At 40.7% G+C, this 23,972-nt stretch overlaps 1 protein-coding gene across 1 annotated transcript in view; it reads left to right on the forward strand.

The window, feature by feature from the left end:
• Window positions 1-23,972, forward strand: part of LOC130040773 (zinc finger MYM-type protein 2) — a 133,233-nt gene that overhangs the window by 39,239 nt on the left and 70,022 nt on the right. The window contains exons 3-5 of the mRNA XM_056132802.1: window positions 8,232-8,517; window positions 11,041-11,206; window positions 12,920-13,132. Of these exons, the coding sequence (XP_055988777.1) occupies window positions 8,232-8,517; window positions 11,041-11,206; window positions 12,920-13,132 (665 nt within the window). The remainder of the gene's footprint in view (window positions 1-8,231; window positions 8,518-11,040; window positions 11,207-12,919; window positions 13,133-23,972) is intronic.

Consider the following 23,972-nt stretch of genomic DNA (forward strand, 5'->3'; position numbering starts at 1 on the left):
TTTCTTTTTCTGATTAATAGATGGTGCAGCTGTGATTAGTTTATGTAAGATATATTAATTCCACTTATTTTTCTTTTATGTTTGATATTTTAACTAATATGAGATGTGTGTGGCCTTTTTTGATGGACTATCAGAAAATTAATTTCAGTGATTGACTTCTAAAGGATTGAAAGAAGATGCATTCACCACTAAAATTTAAAATTTAAAATCTCACTTGTACTTACTTCTTGCTAATCTCTGTTTTACAAATATTGCTGGAGAATAAAAAGAAGCAGTAATTATTGTTGAATAATGCAGAGATTTTGTGTACCAACTTCCATACAGTCAAAAATCTGCTTCTATCTTGGAATCTGAAGTTAAGACAGGCCAACCCATCTCTAGCTCAAGTCCCTGTTCATATATATGACTTCCACATATATATAAGCCTTCTGTACATATATATGACTTCCACATTTATGGATTCAACCATCTGTGGATATTGGTCCAGACTCATGTTCAGGGGTCAGCTACAAATGCATTTTAGATATGTTTGACTTACTCTGTTTAATTTTGGCTTTCTACCTGATTTTAACCTTGTTAGTATTTTTGAAAGGTTTATAAGCTTCTTGAGTATTTGAAATGTTTTCATGTGGCAGGTTTTCTCTGTGAAAACATTAGGGAAATACCAAAAAACTGAACTGATAAGTAATCCCTGAGCACTGTAAGGTGTGACCCAAAAACAACAGAGAAGAAAAAAAGGAAGAAAAAAGATTTCTTTCATTGTCTTCCTGTCTCTTTTCCTTTTTGATGGGGTGGCGTTTGAGCCACACCTGACATCTGGTCCTCGGGAGCTGTTCCTGGCTCTGCTTTGGAGCTATGCAGGGGATCAAACTAGGGAAGGCTGCATACACGGCCAAATTCCGTAACCCCTGTACTATCTCTAACTCTCAGTTTTTGTCTTTCCTTTTTTTAAACTAAGTTGAAGTAGTAATTTTGCTTCCTGTACTTTCTTAGACCATTATTTAAAAGTTTGAGTGGTTGGGGCTGGAGCGATAGCACACCAGGTAGGGCATTTGCTTTGCACTCGGCCAACCCGTGTTTGATTCCCAGCATCTCACATGGTCCCCTGAGCCCCGCCAGGAGTAATTCCTGAGTGCAGAGCCAGGAGTGACCCCTGATCATCACTGGGTGTGTCCCAAAAAGGAAAAAAAAGTTTGAGTGATTTTCACATTGGGTGTATCATTCCCATATTTGACTTTTACATTATCTACCATATTTTGCTATAATAGATAAATCTTTGTTTAAATTTCATATTATTTCCTCAGATTTTACTGCATTCATGGACGTGAATAGGTCAAATTTGATTATCCCTGCCTTCACCATATAACTTTGCTTTTACAAATAATGATTTAGTGATTTTTATTTTCAGAGTTGTTCACTAATTGATTACATTCAATGTGTTAACACCAATCCCACCACCATAAGACTTTTCCACCACCTTTATTTCGAGTTTTTCCACCACCACCCAAGACTGCCCTAAAGGCAGTTGCTAAATAATTTATTTTGTATTGCTTGTAATGAATAGTGGACTAAAAAATGATCCAAAAAAGGTTTTCTTGGAGGAAAGTGTGTGAAAATTGTTGTCCCTTACCTTGGAGCCATTAAGCCCCTGAATTAGATATTAGATATCATTAAGAGTTTGAGTCTTGGGGGCTGGAGCAATAGCACAGCGGGAAGGGCGTTTGCCTTGCACGCAGCTGACCCAGATTTGATTCCCAGAGTCCCATATGGTCCCCCGAGCACCGCCAGGAGTGATTCCTGAGTGCAAAGCCAGGAGTAACCCCTGAGCATCACGGGGTGTGACCCTAAAAGCAAAATAAATAAATAAATTAAAAAATAATATAAAGTACTGTTTTTATGTTTTTAGAAAAAGAGTTTGAGTCTTGTATATATAGTTTTTTTTTTTTTAAATGAAGATTGGTTGTGTTCTACCTTAACACCCCATCAAATGTGGTGTGCTACTCTTGGTATATCAGTGGCATAATTGTATGAAATTTGTGGCTATGTGGTTTAGTGGGTTTTTTTTTGTTTTTTGTTTTTTTGTTTTTTGTGGGTCACACCTGGCGATGCACAGGGGTTACTCCTGGCTCTGCACTCAGGAGTTACTCCTGGCGGTGCTCAAGGGACCATATGGGATGCTGGGAATTGAACCCGGTTGGCCGCGTGCAAGGCAAACGCCCTACCCACTGTGCTATCTCTCCAGCCCTGGTTTAGTGATTTTTAAAGAAATCTGTTTCTTATTGTTTTGAAATTATCGTGGCTTCCAAAACCCTCCAAACAAGTACTAATTCTAGAGGTAGTTAGGTCAGTGAGCCCGCTATTTGTTGTGTGATGGCTCTTGGTGCTTGTGCGATGTGTATGGGTGTGAATAGGGACATAACTATAAAAATACATTGCTGGGAAGCCCATATTAAGTAATACAATCAACAGCTGTATACTTGGGGTGTTTTTTTATTGAAGCCTTCAACTTACGAAAAGTTTAAAAAAATGTTCATCTTTGCATATGTGAGGACTTGATTTTGATCATTTTGATCATTCAAGTTAGTTAAAAATACCTATCTTGGGTATGGGAGATAGCACAAAACTTGGAGCTCCTGCAAGTTTTGCTTGAACTTGAGTTTGGTCCCAGCTCTACATGGTATTTCAGGCACTGTATGATATCACTCTGGTAGCCCCCTGATGCTGCTTCACTAGGCTTGAGAACTAAGTTGTCAGCCTTGTGTAGTTGTGCAGAGTATAGGGGGAGTGATCCTTGGGTTCTCTGAGCATTGCTTGGGAGACTTCATTCCCTGCCCCATCAAATCACTTAAAAATTATTCACACATATATGTATATAAAATAAGAAAGTGAAAAAAGAATATTTTATTCATTCTAACCATAGAAAATGTTAACATACAATGCTATTCTGAGGGTAACTTTCCCTCATATTTCCTTTTAAGTGTGTATTAGTAAATACTGTTCATTAAGGTAAGTAATTTTTGTTAGTTATCTTTTTTTTGTGGGGGGTGTCACTCTCTGGCTCTGCACTCAGGAAATTATTCCTGGTGGTGTTTGGGGGACCATATAGGATGTCGGGAATTGAATTTGGGTCTGCCACTTGCAAGGAAAATGCTCTATCTGCTATACTATGGATCCAACCTGTCAAGAATATTCTTATGCAAAACTGATTTTATTCTATGTGCCAGTTGTAGTCTTTCCTTCACCCCCACTTGGCTACGTGGCCTCCACCAGACATGCCTGGCCAGCTGGGCCAGTGGTTCAGTGCACAGGCTTGCATGTGCAGTGCTGTGGGTATCTGGGCCACCTTGGAAGTGCTTGGGGGCTGCTAGGGCTATCCCTGCGATTCTTGGGGGTTCATATGGTGCTGGGAATCAAACCCAGGTTAGGTGCTTGATAGGCATATACCTAAACTGCTGTGCTATTTCCTGGCTCCAGTGGTGCCGATTAGTTTTATTTTAGCACAGTGGGTAGGGCGTTTGCTTTGCACACTGCCGACCTGGGTTTGAGTCCTCTGTCCCTCTCGGAGAGCCCGGCAAGCTACTGAGAGTATCCCGCACACACGGCAGAGCCTGGCAAGCTCCCCGTGGTATATTCGATGTGCCAAAAACAGTAGAAACAAATCTCACAATGGAGACGTTACTGGTGCCCGCTTGAGCAAATCAATGAACAATGGGAGTTCTGTGATATGGGCCATACCGACAGTGCTCAGGTGTTGCTTATCAGCTTCGGAAACAGTGCAGTGCTGGAGATCAAACCTGGACCAAACCATCTGCTATCTTGGAATACTTGTGTCTGTTGAATTAGTTATACATATTATATGAGTTGTGTTTCTGTGTAAATTCTTATATGTGCACACGAAAAATATAAGCTTTTGCATTTGTGCTGTTTTGTTAATAGAGAGTTGTAATGTCCTGGTTACGTAGAGTAGTTGGTGAGTTGGAAAAAATTGTTCCTTGTATAAAACACAACGTTTATATAGAATGATTAAGTTTCTTCTGTTTAAAGTATTTTGATGTTAGAGAACATGAAAATTTGAAAATAGAGACTGGAATGATAGTTCATTGAGTAGGTTGCTTGCCTTGGATATGGCACACCTGAGTTTGATCCCTAGCATCCTATATGGTCCTCTGTGCACCTTAAGGAGTAATTATTGAGTGCAGAGCCAGGAGTAAGCCCTGAATACTGCCAGGTGTGTCCATCCCTCTCCCCATAAATTGATTTAAAGTTTAAACCTTAAAAAAAAAAACCTTAAAATAAAATTTAAACCTTAAATTGGTTTTTGTATCATCATATAGCAAGTTGAAAAACTGAAGGAGTATTTGTGTTTGAAAATGATATTTTTTTTATATTTTATGAGTTTAGTTTCTTCATATGAGTTCAGTTTCTTTTGTAAATACTTTTTTGGGGGGTGAGGCTCCCAAGCAGTGTTCGGGAAGACTGGGGCCCCCTCTGGTGATAGGCCAGCTTTCGTGAAATGCAAGTGTCCAAAGATGCAATATTGTGTGGCCATGCAGTGCCAGGGATACTTGGGCCACCTGGGCCCTGCTAAGGGGCCTCCGGGACCAAATTTGGCCCTACTCATTAGGACATGTGGTGCTGATATTGAACCTGGATAGGGTGCATGTTAGGCATGTGCCTTAATTGCTGTATTATGTCCTGGTTCCATGTTCAAACAACTGTTTTCTTTTGGCATCTGAAGCAGTGCTTAGGGTTGGTATTGGGGGCTCTTCCCATAATGCTTGGTCAGCTGGCCTGGTGGTTTTAGTGCTTCTGTTGGCAGTGCAGTGCTTCTCATGGGTAATTTGTGGAGCCAGGGATTAACCTTGAGGCTTCAAGCATGAAGTGCATGTGCTCCAGCTCTCTGGGCTGTTTCCTGGCCCCTCAGAAATAATTTTTGATGGATATCTTTTGTAAGATGACATTGTTCGTTTTATGATTGTCTTATTTATTAATTAAAGATGGCCAATCACCATGATATTAACACTGTAGAACTGTCCTCCTGCTATTCATCGATTTGCTCAAGCAGGCACCAGTAATGTCTCCATTGTGAGGCTTGTTGTTACTGTTTGGCATATCGAATACGTCACGGGGAGCTTGCCAGGGTCTGCGTGTGGGCGGGCGGGATATTCTCAGTAGCTTGCGGGGCTCTCCGAGAGGAACGGAGAAATTGAACCTGGATCAGCCGTGTGCAAGGCAAATGCCCTACCCGCTGTGCTATTGCTCCCCTGGCTGATATTAACAGTATAATTAAATTTCAGAATATGATTGTTGACTGTTTAAAAAATACATATTTTGGAGAAGTATGTGCAATAAGGTAGAATTTGAATAACATTGTATATATAGTCCCTTTGGGCTAGAGCGATAGCATATCAGGTAGGGCGTTTGCCTTACATGCAGCCGACCTGGGTTCAATTTCTCTGCACCTCTCGGAGAGCCCAGCAAGCTACCGAGAATATTCTGCCCACATGGCAAAGCCTGGCAAGCTACCCGTGACGTGTTCGATATGCCAAAAACAGTAACAACAAATCTTACAATGGAGATGTTATCCGCTTGAGAAAAATTGATGAGCAACCGGAGGACAGTGATACAGTGCAGTGCTATATTGCCCCTTTAAAACCATTGGTTCCTGCCCAAGTGATAGTGTAACGGGTAGGGCATTTGCCTTGCATGGGGCTAACCCTGCATCCCATATGGTCCCCTAAGTGCTACCAGGAGTAATTCCTTAGTGCAGAGCCAGGAGTAATCTCTAGCATCTCTCAGTGTGCTCTCCCCTTGCCCAAAGAAAATAAACCTCCACCACCCCCCAAAATAAAAATTGGTTGGTGGACAAGGTCAGAACCAAGAGGTTACCCTCTTCAAGGTTTTGTTACTAAGGACATTTCCCCAAGTTTGGGATGTACTTGTCGAAGTATGGGAGTGGTGTGGCGGTGGGTTTGGGGAGTGCTCCTTATGAATGAGGGGTGCTATTATGTATGAAAGTTCAAAATTCAGAGATACTAGAAAGGGAAAAAATTATGAGAAAATAGATAGTAGACATTAGGATTCGTGACCAATAATTTGAAGACAAAGTTGGGGGTCAGAGTGATAGTACATTGGTAGGGTTACTAGCCTTGAACACAGCTGACACTTGCACCCCATATAGTCCTTTAAGTCCTGGCAGGAGTGATCCCTGAGTGCAGAGCCAGGAGTACATCCTGGGCACCTACCGGGTGAGGCCCCAAAATAAAAATAAAGTTATGGTATTTGTGGTATAATAAATAAAGAATGTGGAACAGTCGGTGTAGTAAGCTGGTGACTTCTAAATATCATAGAAAAGATGAGCAACTATGCCCTTATAATCTTACACATCTTTTAATGCTATTTGATGTGAAAATTGTAATGGTGAAGTAATGTGGTGGCTTGGTCATTGCATATTGCCCTAACAAAATTTCTGTAGTGCTCGTGAGATAGACTCTTAAAAAGCTGTTCATGATTGGATTTTAATTTTTGATATTAAACCCCTTATCAGGAGGGTATTGGATGAGCATTCTTTTCCATTCTGTAGGTTGTCTTTTTATTCTGGTTGCTGTTTCTTTTGAGGTGCAGAAACTTCTTAGTTCAAGATAGTCAGTCCCATTTATTTATCTTTGCTTTCACTTGCTTGGTCAGTGCCGTTTCATCTTTGAAGATACCTTTAGCTTCAATATTGTGCAGGGTTTTGCCGACCTTTTCTTCAGTGTACTTTTGGATTCTAGTCTGTTGTTGAGGTCTTTAATCCATTTTGATCTGACTTTTGTGCGTGGTGTTAGGTAGAGGTCTGACTCTGAGTACTCGTAATTACTTTTATAGTATGTGTAAGAGAATATGGAAGTACAAAACATAAAACAAAAAGCCTGGGAGAAACGGGACAGTATAACCATTAGAGAGCATTCCTTACATGCTCTCAACCTGGATTTGAATCTTTGCACCACATGATCACTGAGCATCACTAGTGTAGCCCCAGGGGTCCCCAGTACTGCTGGGCTAGCTCAGATAGTCCCAGCACTGCAGGGCCTGAGAAGCATCACACCCATGGCTCTTACACGAAACCAATGATGTGGTTAGTTGAGAATCACTGGTGAAGCCCCCTCAGTTATTTTTTGTGCCTCCTTCTCTCCACTCGCCAATAGGGAAAAGCTGTTCTTTTGAGGGGGGTGGGCCACAGCTGGTGGTGCTCAGGCCTTACTCCTGGAATTATACTTAGGATCAGTCCTGGTGGGTGCAGGGAACCGTATGAGGTGCCTGAGATTGAGCCCTGGTTGACTGCATACAAGGCAAGCAAGCCCTTCACCCACTGTACTCTCAGTTGCTCTAGCTTCAAGAAAAATTGTTCTTAAAAAGCTGTTTTGAATATAAGCTGAAGTAAACTTTATTTATTTTTGCTTTTTTTGGGCTCACACCTGGCGATGCACAGGGGTAACGTTACTTCTGGCTCTGCACTCAGGAGTTACTCCTGGAGGTGCTCAAGGGACCATATGGGATGCTGGGAATCGAACCTGGGTTGGCTGCGTGCAAAGCAAACGCCCTACCTGCTGTGCTATCTCTCCAGCCCAGCTCATGTAAACTTTATACCTGTGTTACATTTGTCAAAATTGTTTTTTCTACACTAATACATTGATGTATATATAGTACTTCAAGTTCTGTTAATTAATATTTTGTATTTTAATATGTTAGTATTTCTTGTTATTGGTTAGTATTTCTTGTGATTTGTATGTTTTAGTCAGAGGTTTATTATATTTGTTGAATATTACCATTCCTGAGGTTTGTTTCATTTTCAGGTTAGAGAAGAATTAGGTACAGTTTGAGTAACTTCTCAGTCTAGTGAACTGAAGTATCAGACAGTCAATCTTTAAAACTAGTGTCCTTTACCTTTTTTGCTGTAGACAGATAATGTAGTTTTCTCGATTGATTATAAAGTTGATGAGGCAAACAAAATATTCTTAGGTTGGACCATTGTTAGTTTAGAATTTATATGTTCTCCCCATGTGTGTGCTGATTTTGTTTGAGTACTCTTTCCTTCCACAGTCTATAAAGTTGTGTCAACAATATTAAATGAAGAGGGACTGTATTACTGTCTTAGTAGTGTTTTAACTTGTACAAAGTGGGATATTAAAACTGATAGGAATTTCAATATGTGTAACCTGTTTCATTCTCTTTCATATTTTGTTTTTAAGATTCTTGGATCTCACAGTCAGCTTCATTTCCCCGTAATCAGAAGCAACCAGGGGTGGATTCTTTGTCACCAGTGGCCTCGCTTCCTAAACAGATTTTCCAGCCTTCTGCCCAACAGCAACCTACTAAACCAGTTAAAGTTACTTGTGCAAACTGCAAAAAGCCATTGCAGAAGGGACAAACAGCTTATCAACGGAAAGGATCTGCTCACCTCTTTTGCTCCACCACCTGCCTTTCCTCCTTTTCTCACAAACCTGCCCCAAAGAAACTCTGTGTGATGTGTAAAAAGTAGGTTTATCTTTTAACATAATTCCATGTTTGAAAATTCGTAGGAAATCTTGGGAAAATCATCAGTTTTAAAGGCAAAGGGATATTTAAAATATTATTTGACTTGTTGGTTTAATGTTAAAGCCAAATTCAAGCTTGTAATGACTTTGGAGGGTTTTCTATAAAGCCCAGGTTGCTTATAGTTAAAAGACTTTTCTACTTGGGTCCAGAGAGATCATATAGTGGGCAGGGTGATTGCCTTACATATAGCTGACACAGGTTCTTTCTTGGCACCCCAGATGGTTCTCCGAGTTCCTCCAGGGCTAAGTCCTGAGCACAGCTGGACGTGGCCCAACTCCCCCATCTCCTCCAAAAAGGGAAAAATAGAGTAAACTTGGATAGGCTTTGGGATTGGTTTACATAGATAAAAGCTTGTCTATAATTCTGTTTGTGATCCAGTTTGGATTTCTTTTAAATTGTAAAATTTCATATATGTATTTACACATGAAGTTCTATCTAGATAAAACAAGTTGAACAGTTTGTTGGCTGTATATTGAGGCCAAAATTTGCACTTCGTTAAAGGTTATTGAAAAGTTTGATTATATTTGTTTTGAACATAGACTCATTAGCTTCCTTACTAGAAAGAATCCAGTCCTAGTTTTCACCAACAGAGATAAAATATTTTTGTATTTTTCTTGTTGTTTTGAGGCTATTCCCAGTAATGCTCAGGGCCTGCCTCTGACTTGGTGTTCAGGGGTCACTTTGCTATGCATGGGGGCCAAGTGGTGCTGGTTTTTAAACCCTGGCCTTTTGGGTGCAAACCATGTGCTTCAGTTTGTTGAGCTCTCTTTACCCTCATTTTTTGGTTTTTAATGCTCTTCTTTTGTTTGTTTGTTTTTCAGTGCCAAGAATTGAATCAGGGTTTCACCCATGCAAGGCAAGTGAGTTATGTCCCTGGCCCCCTCTGCCATTGTTTCAGTCTTGGGCTAAGGCCAAGGATGTTACTCACTAGTATATAACTTGCCTTGCATGTGTGAGGCCCTGAGTTTAATAGGTGGTTCTGCAATAGAGGTGGGGGCGGGTGTGTGGAGAAAAATGAAATAGTATGTGCAAACCAGAAAAGGGTTTTCACTCTCTCTTGGAGATGCCTTGAAATGTATCCTCTTTTTGTTTTTGTTTTTACTTTTTGCTTTTTGGGTCATACCCGGCCATGCACTCAGGAATTACTCCTGGTGGTGCTCTGAGGACCATATGGGATGCTGGGAATCGAACCCAGTCGGCCACGTGCAAGTCACATGCCCTACCCGTTGTGCTCTCACTTAGTCCTGGAATGTATCATTAGATCTTATGGCTTTGGAAAAGGCTTAGTGATCTTATAACTATAATAAGTTCAAGTATTGAAGCCATGGTTATATGGTTTTTGGGTTGCTTTATAGTAGATTTGTATATTATACTATGTAGGGTCTTAAAATTCAGAATTAAAGAGTACTTTTCATTGATCATCAATATTGCTATTTTTAAATATCCCTAATTGCAGTTAGAAATCTACAGAATAATGGGTGGGATTCTTCTGAGTTATAGGTGTGTACTTAAGTTTATTCTCTAAAATGTACGTCATATTCTTGTGTCCTAGATAAACTTTCTAATTACCCATGGGAAGGGAATTGGATGACGATTGTAAATTTGTAGTTCTGTAAGTTATTAGTCCTTTACATTAAACTCCACATAATTAAAGCTACCATTTTTTTTTTTTTGGAACAAGGTGCATCTTCTTCTTTTTTTTTTTTATAATTTATTTCTTTATTGAATCACTGTGGGAAAAGTTGCAGAGCTTTCGGGTTTAGGTCTCAGTCATGTAAATATCAAACACGTTTCCCTTTACCAATACTTATTTTTAACCCCGAACCCCAATAGAACCTCACCTCCCACCCCTCCCAATTCCTGTGAGGCAGATGAGTTCTAGTTAATACTCTATCTACTTTGACTAGATACATTGTTTCGATAGAAGATGCACAATTATTGTTTAGAGTTTACGACCACCCCCCCCCCCCCCCCAATCAGACATACTGAAACAGCGTTGTGAAATGATTTGTTTTCTACAACTTGGATTTCTGCTATTTTACTTATTGACCCTGGAAGAATTTCTATTAAAAGTTAGATAGTTAAGAGATTGGTTTCTGTGCCCTGGGGTCGTGGCCGTGCCGGAGAGCCGCTCGTGGGGGGCAGCTGGCGACCTCGGTCGGGCGTGAAGGACAGCCCAGAACGCCCCCCTTCCCATGAGGTCCCTGCTATAAAGCTACCATTTTTACCCTGATTGTTTCCAGTATATAAAACCTTACTATGGAGTTTGTAGATAAATTTGGTTGTGCAAAACCTTTCCTTCTCAAACTTCCGTGTTCATATTTTATTGCCAAGACTTTTCAAATAATTAAAGCTACACAATGGGGTTTTAAATGGTGTTTGATCCTAAGATATATGGAGATTTAAAAACATTTAAACATTTGATTTTTTAAAAATACAATTTGTTGTTCCCTTATTTTTCAGAGATATAACTACAATGAAAGGAACCATTGTTGCTCAAGTTGATTCAAGCGAGTCCTTCCAGGAATTCTGTAGTACATCTTGTTTGTCTCTCTATGAAGATAAGCAGAATCCTACAAAAGGAGCTCTAAATAAATCAAGGTGTACAATTTGTGGTAAACTAACAGAGGTGTGTATTTTTGTGCTTTATCATTTAGTTCTATGTAATGGACTATTTTTAACTTTAATAGCTACTACGTACTCTTATCACTGTATTTCCTTTTTTTTTTTTTAATTTTTTTGGTTTCTGGAACACACCCAGCAATGCTCAAGGGTTACTTCTGGCTCTGCACTCAGGAATTACTCCTGGAATTGCTTGGGGGACCATATGGGATGCCTGGAATCTAACGTGGGCTAGCCATGTGCAAGGCAGAAACCCTAGATCTGGTCCCACTGTTAGATCTGGTCCTTTCATGATGAGAATATTTTGAAATTCTCATAAATATTTTATATAATCCATCCTTCCATAGGGGTTAATCTAGGAAAATTTAAATATTATTTACCTAGGGTTTTTTGTTTTTAAATAATACATGGAGAATTTACAGCCAACCTCATGTTCTATTTTTGAAAAGAAATTTTGTCATTGTGAACTACAAAGTTATTCACAGTTTGTTTTTTAGGCATACAGTATTTTAACACCAATTCCTTTATCAATCTCTACTTTCCTCAGACTCATTTTCTTGAAAGAGGGTAGCACGGTAGCACTGTCCTCCTGTTGTTCATCGATTTGCTTGAGCGGGCACCAGTAACGTCTCCATTGTGAGACTTGTTATTGTTTTTGTTATATTGAATACATCACCGGTAGCTTGCCAGGCTTTGCCATGCGGGGACTATACTCTCCGTAGCTTGCTGGGCTCTCCTAGAGGAGCGGAGGAGTTCAACCGGGGTCGGCCTGGGTCGGCTACATGCAAGTCAAGTGCCTTACCCGCTCCAGCCCTATTGAAAGAGGGTATAAAAGTAAATTTTTATATTTTATATCATATTGAAATATTTGATAAAATATTTGGTATTGAAATATTAAATGAAGGAATAGAAGCCTGAGCCTAACTTGCATATATTGATAGACTCTTTGTTAGCACTTTACTGGAATTTTTTTTTTTTTTTTGGTGGAGGGGACACCTTTCTAGTGATTCTTTGCTGATTTTTTTTTTTTTTTCTTGTTTTTTGGGTCACACCTGGCGATGCACAGGGGTTACTCCTGGCTCTGCACTCAGGAGTTACTCCTGTCGGTGCTCAGAGGACCATATGGGATGCTGGGAGTCGAACCCGGGTTGGCTGCATGCAAGGCAAACGCCTTACCCGCTGTGCTATCTCTCCAGAACCCTCTTTGCTGATTTTGATAGTTCAGAGAATGCGAGAGCCTGAGGTAGAGTGATGCTCTGGGGAGTGTGTGAGGGTGTAGCTGGGGTCTGACCCAGTAGAAACTTAAATCTCTTTGGCCTCAATTCTATTTTTGCTTTGTACAAAGATCTCCAGTCTGTTTAGAAGTTTAATACCAAAACTAGGTCTTTTCCTCTTCTTTTTAATGTCTCTAGATAACTTCATAGTAGTTGCATTCGTGCATACTCCCCTGCCTTCTGTAGTCCTTATGTGTATACAAATAGTTTTTTTTAAGTTAGTGTATTCCTTTTTGTTATTATTTTTTTAATAGTGAAACACCATGAGGTACAGTTGTAGACTGTATATAAATCGTTTTAAAATATGTTATGAATTTCTACTTTTCCCCAAACAAGCTTTCAACAGAAAAGTTGTTGAAGCAACTGCTTTCTGTTAGAATACTTTGTAACTTAGCCAATTTTGTCATGCTGCTACAGTAAGATTTTTAAAATTGTTTTTCTTTTAGATTCGCCATGAAGTCAGCTTTAAAAATATGACTCATAAGCTGTGCAGTGACCACTGCTTTAATAGATACAGAATGGCTAATGGTCTGATAATGAATTGCTGTGAACAGTGTGGAGAGTACTTGCCCAGCAAAGGGGCTGGGAATAATGTCCTGGTGATAGATGGTCAGCAGAAAAGATTTTGCTGTCAAAGTTGTGTCAGTGAATACAAACAGGTAACTTGCTTTAATAAAAATTAATATAGTAATATTGTCCTGTCACCATTTGTTAACCAAATTTATCTAGATTTTTGTTTAATTCCATTATTGTCACATAATGGATATGACTTCTTAAAATAAAGTCTGAGATACTTCAAGATTGTTGGAAATCAACCTTGGTTTTACTTACCAAGAAGCTACTAAAATTCCTCTTTGGAATTTTCTTTAGTGAAGATGGAGAGAGAGAGATCATCATTAAAATTGTTAAAAGCTTACAAAAAATGATTGGTTGTCTTACATTTCCTTTTTTCTTTTTTTAAATTTTGGGTCACACCTGTTCCACATCTTAGAGATCATGCATAGATGCAAGTGCCCTACCCATTTTGCTATTTCTCTAGCCCCTATATTTTTTTAAAATTTTTTTTCCTTTTTATATTTATTTGTGGGAAAAGTTACTAAGCTTTCAGGTTTAAGTCTTGGTCATACAATGATCAAACACCTTTCCCTTCACCAGTACTCATTTTTCACCACCAAGAACCCCAGTATACCCCGCCCCTCTCCAAATGCCTGTGAGGCAGATGATTTCTACTTAACTCTTCTCTACATTGATTACATTCATTATTTCGACAAAAGATGCACCATTATTGTTTAGACTTTCCCCCCAAACAATCAGAATTGCTGAAAATGCATTGTGAAATATTTTGTTTTCTATAGCTGGTTATGAGAATCATATAATGTCACGCGGCCACGATTTTGGATTTCTGCAAAGAGCCAGATAATTACGAGATTGGTTTCTGTGTGTCTGGTGTTCTGACCGTGCCGTAGAGCCACTCGTGGGGGGGCAACTCGTGACCTCAGTAGGGCGTGAAGTACATGCCGGTACTGCCCCCCTTCCCATGAAACTGCAGTTGCCCCATCACCTCCAGCTCGTACCTGGCTTTCCTATAAGCTCTGAGGTGGCGGCCACCTTGCTGCCAAGGGGTAAAAAGGTGGAAGGGAGCAAAACCCTTTCCCTCCTGGGCAGGCATGGCGCCGTAGTTTAACACATGGTCCATTCACTTTTCTTCTGCAAGCTGATGGGCTCTGGACTAAGTCCTTTTGCCTCTGGAGCCATGGCCATGCCAGAGAGCCGCTTGTGGGGGGCAACTCATGACCTCGGTAGGGTGTGAAGGATGTGCAGGTACCGTCCCTCTTCCCATGAGACTGCAGTTGGCCTCTTCACTGCTGGTTCATACCTGGCTTTCCAATGAGCTCTGAGCTGGCAGCCACCTTGTATGCAGTCCAGATGCATTTCTGCCAAAAGCCGCTGGGTTTCAAGAGTTGTTTCTGAGTGTCTGGTATCATGGCTATTAATCAGCTTGATCAGGAGCCAGAGAGGCTGTTTGTAGGCAGCAATTCGGGGTCTCTTTGGGATGGGGAGAGTCAACTCCACCCCCATGTGGTGAGGCCCTGGTGTCTCTCGTTACTGCAGGCCCAAACCTCCTCCAGTGGCCTCTGGAGGATGGTGGACACCAGGCCGCCAGGGGGAGCAGGCCAAGGCACAAAACCTATTCCCACCTGGAGTGGCCCAGCGCCAGTAACCTACTGCAGGAACAGGACGCATTTCTACCAAAAGCTTTTGGGTTCCGAGATTCGTTTCTGAGACTCTGGGATCATGGCCATTAAGCAGTTCGATCAGGAACCAGAGAGGCCATGCCTCCAATTATATAGCTGAGCTGGAGGTGGTTTGTGGGTGTGTCCCCCACATACTTAACTTTTGGCTGTTTACTTTCTTGGTAAACTTTGTCCCAAGTTTTTGGGATCTGGCTAAAGGCACAGCAGCAATTTTGGGGTATCTGAAAGTCTGACGTTGCCATCAGGCTACTGATGCACTTACCTCACAGGTACAGATTGACCTGCTGGCGGCACCATACCCCCGTAGCCCCAATATTTCTTAATAAAATTTTAATATTTAAATTTTAAGGCTTTTTTTTTGGGGGGGGAGGCATGTTTGGTAGCGCTTAGGAGCTACTACTGGCATGTTGTTTGGGGTTGTTCCTGGTGGTGCTTGGGACTGTGATGTGCCAGAGATCTAGCCCTGTGATCAATCTCCCTGGTCCTTATGGTCTTCTGATTTATTTAATTTATATATATGGTTCAAAAGCAAACTCTATAAAAAGAGGAGAGACTCAAGTCCAGCTCCCATTTATGCCTCAATCATCTTAGGTATTTTCAATTTTTATTATTTTGTTTTTTCCTGAAAAATTATCGAATACCCAGACACAGTAACAACAAAGTCTCCAATGGAGACGTTACTGGGCCCGCTCGAGCAAATCGACGATCAACGGGAGGGCCTGAAAAATTAAGAAAATGCATCATTCTGTGTGTGTGTGTGTGTGTGTGTGTGTGTGTGTGTGTGTGTGTTTTCTTTGGGGAACACACCCTGGATTCACAGAGGTTACTCCTGACTCTGCTCTCAGGAACTCTTGTTGGTGCTCGGGGGACCAGAAGGGATACCAGGGATCAAACCCTGGTCCTTTGTGTGCAGTGCCTAGTGCCTTACCTGCTGTCTTCTCTCTGTCCCAGTTAGACATTTTTAAATGCAAAGAACTACTTTTTCTGTGCTTTCCACTTTACTTCTATTGGCGGGGGGGGGGGGGGGTAGGTTTGGTGGGCTTCACGCCTGGCAGTGCTAAGAGTTTATTTCTAGCTCGTGCCCAGGGATCACTCCTGGAGGTTTGGGGATCATATGGGGTGCTGGGGATCAAACCTGGGTTGGTCTTTAGTCAAGGCAAGTGTCATACCCATTGTATTATCACTGACCCCTACTTTATTTTTTATCAGTTTATTTTCCTCATATCTTTCTGTAGTTGCTAAAGTTAAAATAATCAGGAATTTGTGAACTCTTTAGAATGCTGATTATTAAGTATAGAAACTTTATGTTTGTATGAGTTTGTTAATGCTACTATAAGAAAATAGGATTTAAATAATAAATTAATTTTCTCATGTTCTGGAGCTTAAAAACCCAACATGAAGAGACTTTTACGTGTAGATATTTCATTTGCTTTGGAAGGGTGCACAGGGCCATGCGGGCAGTATACCCAGCGATTCTCAGGGCTTAGTCCTGGATTTGCATTCAGGAATTAACTTCTGACAATGCTCATAGGGTCCATATGGGGTGCCAGGGATAGAACCAGGACCTGCTGCAAGGCAAGCACCCTTCCCACTATCCTGTTGCTCTGGCCCCTGTAGTGTTTTTTCATGAGGTCACTCTGGTTTTAGCTAGCTTCCTTTCTGTGTCCTCAGAATGGATTTTCATATGCATGTAAAAGAGCTAGTGAGTTTGTGTTTGAGAGACATTGTGTTTGAGGTAGGTCTGAGTAGGACCACATCCTTTAGGTCTTCATTTAATTTTAATTGCCTCCCTTTAAGCTCTTATTCTCTTTAAGTCTCTCTGGGAATAGGATTTATGATCAAAATTTGGGGTAGATAATTCATGGCAGTAACAGTAATGAATTTGTTACTTCCTAATTATTTTTTTAATATTATCTGTGCACTTAGCATTTCCTAATTACTGTATTTTAATATTACCTGTGCAGTTAAGGTTTTTTTTTAAATTTTTGTTTTGGGGGCTACTGTCCTGCTGTGCTCAGGGCATTTTCCTGGCTCTGCACTCAGGAATTACTTCTGGTGGTTCTCGGGGGACTATATGAAATGCTGGGGATCGAACCCTGACTGGTTGAACATGTGCAAGGCAAGCGCCCTATCTCTTGTACTATCATTCTGGCCCCAGGCACTTCAGATTTTATATATCTATTACATTTATATGATGGAAATATTATATGTGAGTGTTTGCAACCCTTTGTAATTTAATGCTCAGGTAGGTTATTCATTTTTTTGTATCCTGAAATTTGTCATATTGCATTATTTTTACATCAAATGCTACAGATGGTATCTTTTAAAAATTCTTACTATTATTGATGCATATAGTATATTGTTGTTTTCCCTCACCTCCCTTGAGCTGTGTACACTGGGCTGTACATCGTAACTTTATTTTTGCTGTTGTTTGCATTGGTTGCTTACAGTCTTCTGCTCTTCCAGATATAGCTGATGAGTAACCTACACTGTGCTTTAATTTGGCCTTCGGAGGTGTGATTTTCAGGGTAGATTTTATTATTTTTTTATTTGAAGAGGGGACTTTTTCATGGTCTCAGTAGTGACCCTGGTAGTGTCAGGCCGCAGTAGAGGTATTCAAAACAAGTGCTTTATCTCCTATTTCTCTTAAGGTAAAAATCTCAGAATTGGTTGGCCGAAGGTGAAATGCTCATGTTAGTTTGTCAGATATTAAATTCCTCCCTGAAGAAATTAGACTGATTTGCCTTCCCAAAGTAATATAATTACTGAACAGTAATATATATGGAAGTGACTTTTCTTTTTAGTCTGTCCAACAGAATGTTAACATATCCTTTCATTAATCAGATGCTGTTAGTATTTTATTTCTAGGTCTTAGTTTGGGGGTGATACTGAACAGTTCATTGTGTTTCAGATATATTGTCTTTCCTTTTTTGTTGAGCATATTTGTTTGCATCTTTACCTATTTTTCTGTTTTGGACTTTGGTCATCTTTTTTTATTATTAAATGGAGCTTTTGATGCAAATCTTCATTTGTAATTTATTTATGACTTATTAATTTACTAACTACTGTATTGCTGATACATGCTAGTAGGAGGTAAAACAAAGTTGATGCTTGGTTTGGTAGTATCATACTTGAGATTCATCGATTTAAGGAAGACTAGTTTTGGAGATGGGAAGGATTAGATCTCATAGTGTTTAATGTTCATGATACAATGTTTTCAATTTTATTAAAAATACTGCGACTTACAAAGTTGTTAATTTTACATACATTTCAGGTATTTAGTGCTCTGACACCACCAGATTGTCCTTCCCTCCATCAGTGTCCCCATTTTTCCTCCTCTCCTCAACCTGCCCCCTTAGGCATGTAGCAAATCATTTGTTGTCTTCTGATACCTAGAGGGTTTAGTATGACTTTAGTTGGTTGGTCAGGGTTAAATCTTGACTCCACCAATTTGTGTCTTGCTCAGATTATTGTTACTGTTTTTGCTTTGCCTTGTTGTAGAATTAGTAATCACTACTGACAATATTTAATGGTAATCCCATGAAATCTATGTCTTTTGTTTTTTAAGATCATAGTTCACAGTCAGGTCACAGTCCTCCCGTTGTTCATTGATTTGCTCGAGTGGGCTCAGTAACGTCTCCATCATGAGAATTGTTGTTACTGTGTTTGGCATATTGAATACATCAAGGGTAGTTTGCCAGGCTTTGCTCTGCGGGTGAGATACTCTCAGTAGCTTGCTGGGCTCTCCGAGAGGGGTGGAGGAATCGAACTCGTGTTCGAGATCATAGTTCAAGGAACTAAAATTACATGTTTTCCTTAATTAACTATCCCCTTCTGCCTTCTCAGATGTAACCATAATTGTTGTTTTTTTTTTTTTGTTAACTTTTTTATTGAATCACTGTGGGATAGAGTATTACAAAGCCATTCATGATTAGATTTCAGTCATACAGTATTCTAGCACCTATCTCTCCACCAGTGTATAGTTCCGAGCACCAGTGTCCCCTGGTGAATCTGAATTAACCTTAATGTAAAAAAACACATTCCCGAAGCTGCACTAGAGGCCCCATAGGTAAAAGGTAAAGGTAAAGGCCCTCCCGTTGATCGTCGATTTGCTCGAGCTGGCCCAGTAACGTCTCCATTGGAGACTTTGTTGTTACTGTGTTTGGCATATCGAATACTCTCGGTAGCTTGCCGGGCTCTCCGAGAGGGGCGGAGGAATCGAACTTGGGTCGGCCATGTTGGCCGCGTGTAAGGCGAACGCCCTACCCGCTGTGCTATCGCTCCAGAGGCCCCATATAAGTCTTTTTTTTTTTTTTTTTTTTTTTTTTTTTTTTTTTTGCTTTTTGCGTCACACCAGCAATGCACAGGGGTTACTCCTGGCTCTGTACTCAGGAATTACTCCTGGCAGTGTTCAGGGAACCATATGGGATACTGGGAATCGAACCTGGGTTGGCTGCGTGCAAGACAAATGCCCTATCTGCTGTGCTATTGCTCTGGCTCCCCACATAAGTCTTTTTAAAATTAAAATTTTTTTTTTTTTTTTGTGGGGTAAGGGCTACACCAGGGACTCTGCACTCATTATTCCTGGCTGTGTGCTTAGGGATCACTCCTGGCGGGCTTGGGGAACCATATGGGATGCGTGGAATTGAGCTGTGGTTGGCAGATGCATGCTAATCATCCTGCCCTTTGTTCTGTCACTCCAGCCCTGATAACCTTTATTTTTGAAACATTATGGTCTAGCTTGTTTATAAACTTTTTAATGTAGGAGTACTGCTATTTATTCAGCCATTGATTAAGCTGATTGAATTGGGCATGAACTCCACCTTACTTTTTTTAATTCAAAATGTCAATTTTATTACTTTGTAAGTATTAATTTTTAATCACCATGAGATAGTCACAAAGCTTTCCTGTTTGAGTTTCAGTCATACAGTGATCGATCACCGAACCCTCCACCAGTGCACGTTTTCCACCACCAGGATCCCCAGTATCTGTCCCATCCCACCGCTCCCCCTGCCTCTGTGGCAGACAGTCTCCCTGAAACTCTCTTTTGTATTGCTTGTCATCAATACCATAAGATGTCCTGTGGCCTCCAGAGCTGCTGCATTCTCCTGGAATTCTAAAATTTTAGATAATTAGGGTCTGGAGAAATCTCCACAGTGAGCTGCTCAATTCGGTAGATTCCTTTGTGTGTCTCTGGATTATCGCTGTTAAGGAGTTTAAGTGGCAGCCAGAGGCAGTTTGTTGGCATGATCTCCAGGGTCCCATGGGGGTTGGGGCCAGCGGAGAATAAGAAGGACCAGCCCATCCCCTATCCCTTGAAGCTTGGAGTTTACCATCACTGAACCCATGTACCTGCACTACTCTTTGGGTTCTGGAAGTTGGTGGCCATGGGATTTTTGGGGACAGGTGGAATGATGACCTGCCTCCTCCTCTCCCCTCGCTCTGAGGCACCCCAGTGAAGTTGGCCTGGCTTAAAGTCTGGAGGCATTTCTGCAGCGAGCTGCTTGGTTCAGAGATTCTTTAGTGTGTCTCTGGATCATGGTCCTTGTTTCCATCCTTTTCAGAGAAATAAATACTGGCATATGCCCTGCAGTGCACACCCGCTCAATGCTATGCTCGCTGGCCCTAACTTTGGCTTTTGATCTCTTTCAAGATTTATGGGTCTCTGAAATAAGGCCAGTAAGTAAGCTTGTATAGCTGAGCTGGATGTGGGTGTGGCTCCCACATACCTAACTTTTGGCTGTTTAATTTCTTTTTTTTTTGGGAGGGCCTACACCACAGGGGTTACTCCTGGCTCATGCAGTCAGGAATTACTCCTGGTGGTCCTCAGGGTCCATGTGGGATGCTGGGAATCGAACCTGGGTCAGTACCCACTATGCCCCAGCCCTGGCTGTCTAATTTTTTGGTAAATTTGGCCCCAAGTCGTTGGGGTCTGGCCAAAGACACAGCGGCAATTTTGTGGTCTCAGGACACCTGAACGCACCATCTGGCTGCTGATGCACTTGCCCTGCAGGTACAGGTTGACTTGCTGGCAGCATCATACCCTCATGTTTATAAACTTTTTATAAACTTTTTAACTGGCAATAATATATATTAGTGAAATTCGTCTAAATTATATACTACTCATTAAACGTTTATGTATTCTTTTTTTTTTTTTTAAATTTTAAGTCATACCTGGTAGTGTTTAGGTCTCACACTTGGCTCTGTACAGGGATCAGTCCTGCTGGTGGTTATGTGGAACTGGGGATCATACCAGGGTTGGCCACATTCAAGGCTGATACCTTAACTGTTTGTACTGTCTCTTACATTTATTTTTTATCATGGAAATTTGGGGGGGAGTTTGTTGGGCTGCAACCATTGGTGCTTAAGAAGGGCTACTCCTGATTTTGTGCTTGGAGGCGGACACCTCGCACTGCTCTAGATCCCTAGTGGTGCTGGGGATTGAATCATGGTTTACTTGCCTGTGAGGCAAATACCCTTTATTACCTTTCAGACCCCTGTAAATTTTTAAAAATAGTGTCAATATTTTAATTGTTTTTAGTTTTTTCTGGATTTTGCTCTATGTTCCTTTTTTACTCTAGGCTACATTAGTACTATTGATGTTTTCTATGTAAGTCTTCATTTGAAATTATTTTATTAAGGCACCATGGTTTTCAAAGTTGTTAAAAATAGAATTGTCAGTCATACAATTTTTCATCACCAGTTTTAACCACCATTGTGAACTTCCACCAGTGTCCCCAGTTTCCCTTCCACCCTCTATCCTGTTTCTTTGACAGGCACTTTTGCGGGGGGGGGGGGGGCGCGTGGGGGACCGACACCCCTGATGGTGCTCAAGGCTTACTCCTGGCTCTGCACTCAGGTGATGGCACAGTTTTATGTTTGGTTATTGTACTTTGGGTCTCATGCTTTCAGTGTTCTTGACTTTGCAGTATAGGTATATAGATATAGGTATATAGATATATATCTTATCTCTGTCAGTGATGTATATAAGCCTTCATTTGAAATTTAAATCTTTAATCCTTGGAATTCATTCTGGTATATAACTGAATAGAAATAGGATCATATTGTCTGCATTCAGCTTTGCACAAGTCATTGAGTAGTGTTTGTTTTTTTTTATTATTACTTTTAAAATTTTCCAGACAGGGTTTAAGTGAACCATCTTGTGTGTTGTGCGAGGAAACATATATGTCGGTTGTGCACCACACCCAACTGTGCTCGGGGGCATACTTCTTCTTTGCTCAGGGCACAGCTATGTCCTGAGAACCATAAACATGCCCGGGAGTGAACTGCCATCAGCCACATGCAAGACAATTGCCTTCACAATCCTTCCTTCCTTCCTTCCTTCCTTCCTTCCTTCCTTCCTTCCTTCCTTCCTTCCTTCCTTCCTTCCTTCCTTCCTTCCTTTTTTGCTTTTTGGGTCACACCTGGCAGTGCACAGGGGTTACTCCTGGCTTTGCACTCAGGAATCACCCCTGGTGGTGCTCAGGGGACCATATGGGATGCTGGGTTGGCCGCCTGCAAGGCAAATGCCCTACTCGATGTGCTGTTGCTCCAGCCCCTGCCTTCACAGTCTTGCCCCAAGATTTTATAAACTCTCAACCCTTGACTAGGTACTGGGGTAGTGGGAACTCTTTTTTTAAAAAGTAGGGGACACTTTCAGCAATGTTGGGGTGGGAATACTAGGATCACTCTTGGCAATATTTGACTTCTCAGAGAGTTCATGCGATGTTGAGGATCGAGCCAGGTTCTTGCACTTGTCAAGTGTGTATTATACCTCTCTGAACATATCCTGTACTGCTAATGGTGACTCCTAAAAGGAGAACGAAACTTCAGGATTGATTCTTGTACTGGAGTGTTTGTTAAAATGCAGGAGGGACATATTTAAGAAGCAATATATGGTTAAGGCAGCCCAAAAGCCTTGGAAAAATGCAAAGGCATTAGTTGCCAAGTGACAACTAATGAATGGAGAGGGTAGATAGATGACGGGTAGGGGGGCTTCACAGGGTTACAGGTTGAAAATAGAAGAACACACACATACAGCTTGAGGAAAAAGGTGCAGCCTTCATGGAAGATAGGTGTAAAGGCTGAGACAGAAGATGCAGAGGATTGTTGCAAAATGGAAAGGACTCCTCTTTTATCAGTGTAGACTCAATATTCTATTATTCTATTCTTTTTGTTTTTGTTTTTTTGTCATACCCAGCAATGCTGAAGGGTTACTCCTGGCCCAGGAATCCCTCCTGGTTGTGCTCAGGAGACCATATGGGAAGCTGGAGATTGAAACTGAGTTATTTGGTTGCTAAGCAATCATCCTTCCTGCTGTATGTCTCTTCGGCCTCCTATTTTTTCTATTCTTGTATTAATTTATAAAGCCTCCTTCTCTCCCCCTCTTTATCTCACCCCGAAACCCTTTCATAAGTAATCTTAATTTTATTACTGATTTTCACTTGTTAAATCAGTTTTATGTCCTTATTTCATATGGCAGGGGGAAATCATCCAATACTTATCTTTCCTTATTTGCTTCCAATTCCTTTCGTTTTGTTGCAAATGCAACGTTCTGCCTTTTAAAAAAATAGATGTACAATGCTCTATAGTATAAATGTACTTTATAGTTAGTGGTCTGTCTATAGACCATTTCAGTTTGTTGTGTATTTTAGCTGTTTTAAGTAAGTGTGGTCTGTGAGTGGTGAATGTAACTTTTTCTATTAATATTTTTTGGATAGACAGCCAGAAGTGATATTGATAGATCAAATTGTTGATGGTGGCTCTATATTTTGATTTTCAGAAGCTCCCATAACATTTTCCACAATCATTTCCAAAAACCAATTTACATTCCCAGCAACAGTGTAGAAGAGTTCCTTTTTCTCTGCACTTTCCCAGCAGTTGTTATTGCTGCTTTTAATGTATGCCATTCTCACAGGTGTGAAGTGGTATCTCATTATGGCCTTAATTTGTGCTTTCCTTAATTTGATCAGTGATGGTGAGCATGTCTGCTTACCATCACATTAGGAAATGTGTTTATTCAAATCTTTTGTTCATATTCTATGCTCTTTTTTCCCCTATGTATGAATACTTCATCTTCCTCTCCCACACAAACTATCCTTTCATTTTGTTTTCTTGTTTTTTTGCTATAGAAAAGCTTTTAACTTAATGTATCAGAACTGTTTATTTCCCTTGCTGTTGGGATTGAGTCCCATATTATTATTGCTATTATTATTAATTTACATATTTTCATAGCACCATTTGT

This window comes from Sorex fumeus, unplaced genomic scaffold, assembly GCF_029834395.1.
Source record: "Sorex fumeus unplaced genomic scaffold, SorFum_2.1 ptg000095l, whole genome shotgun sequence".
Lineage (NCBI taxonomy): Eukaryota > Metazoa > Chordata > Mammalia > Eulipotyphla > Soricidae > Sorex > Sorex fumeus.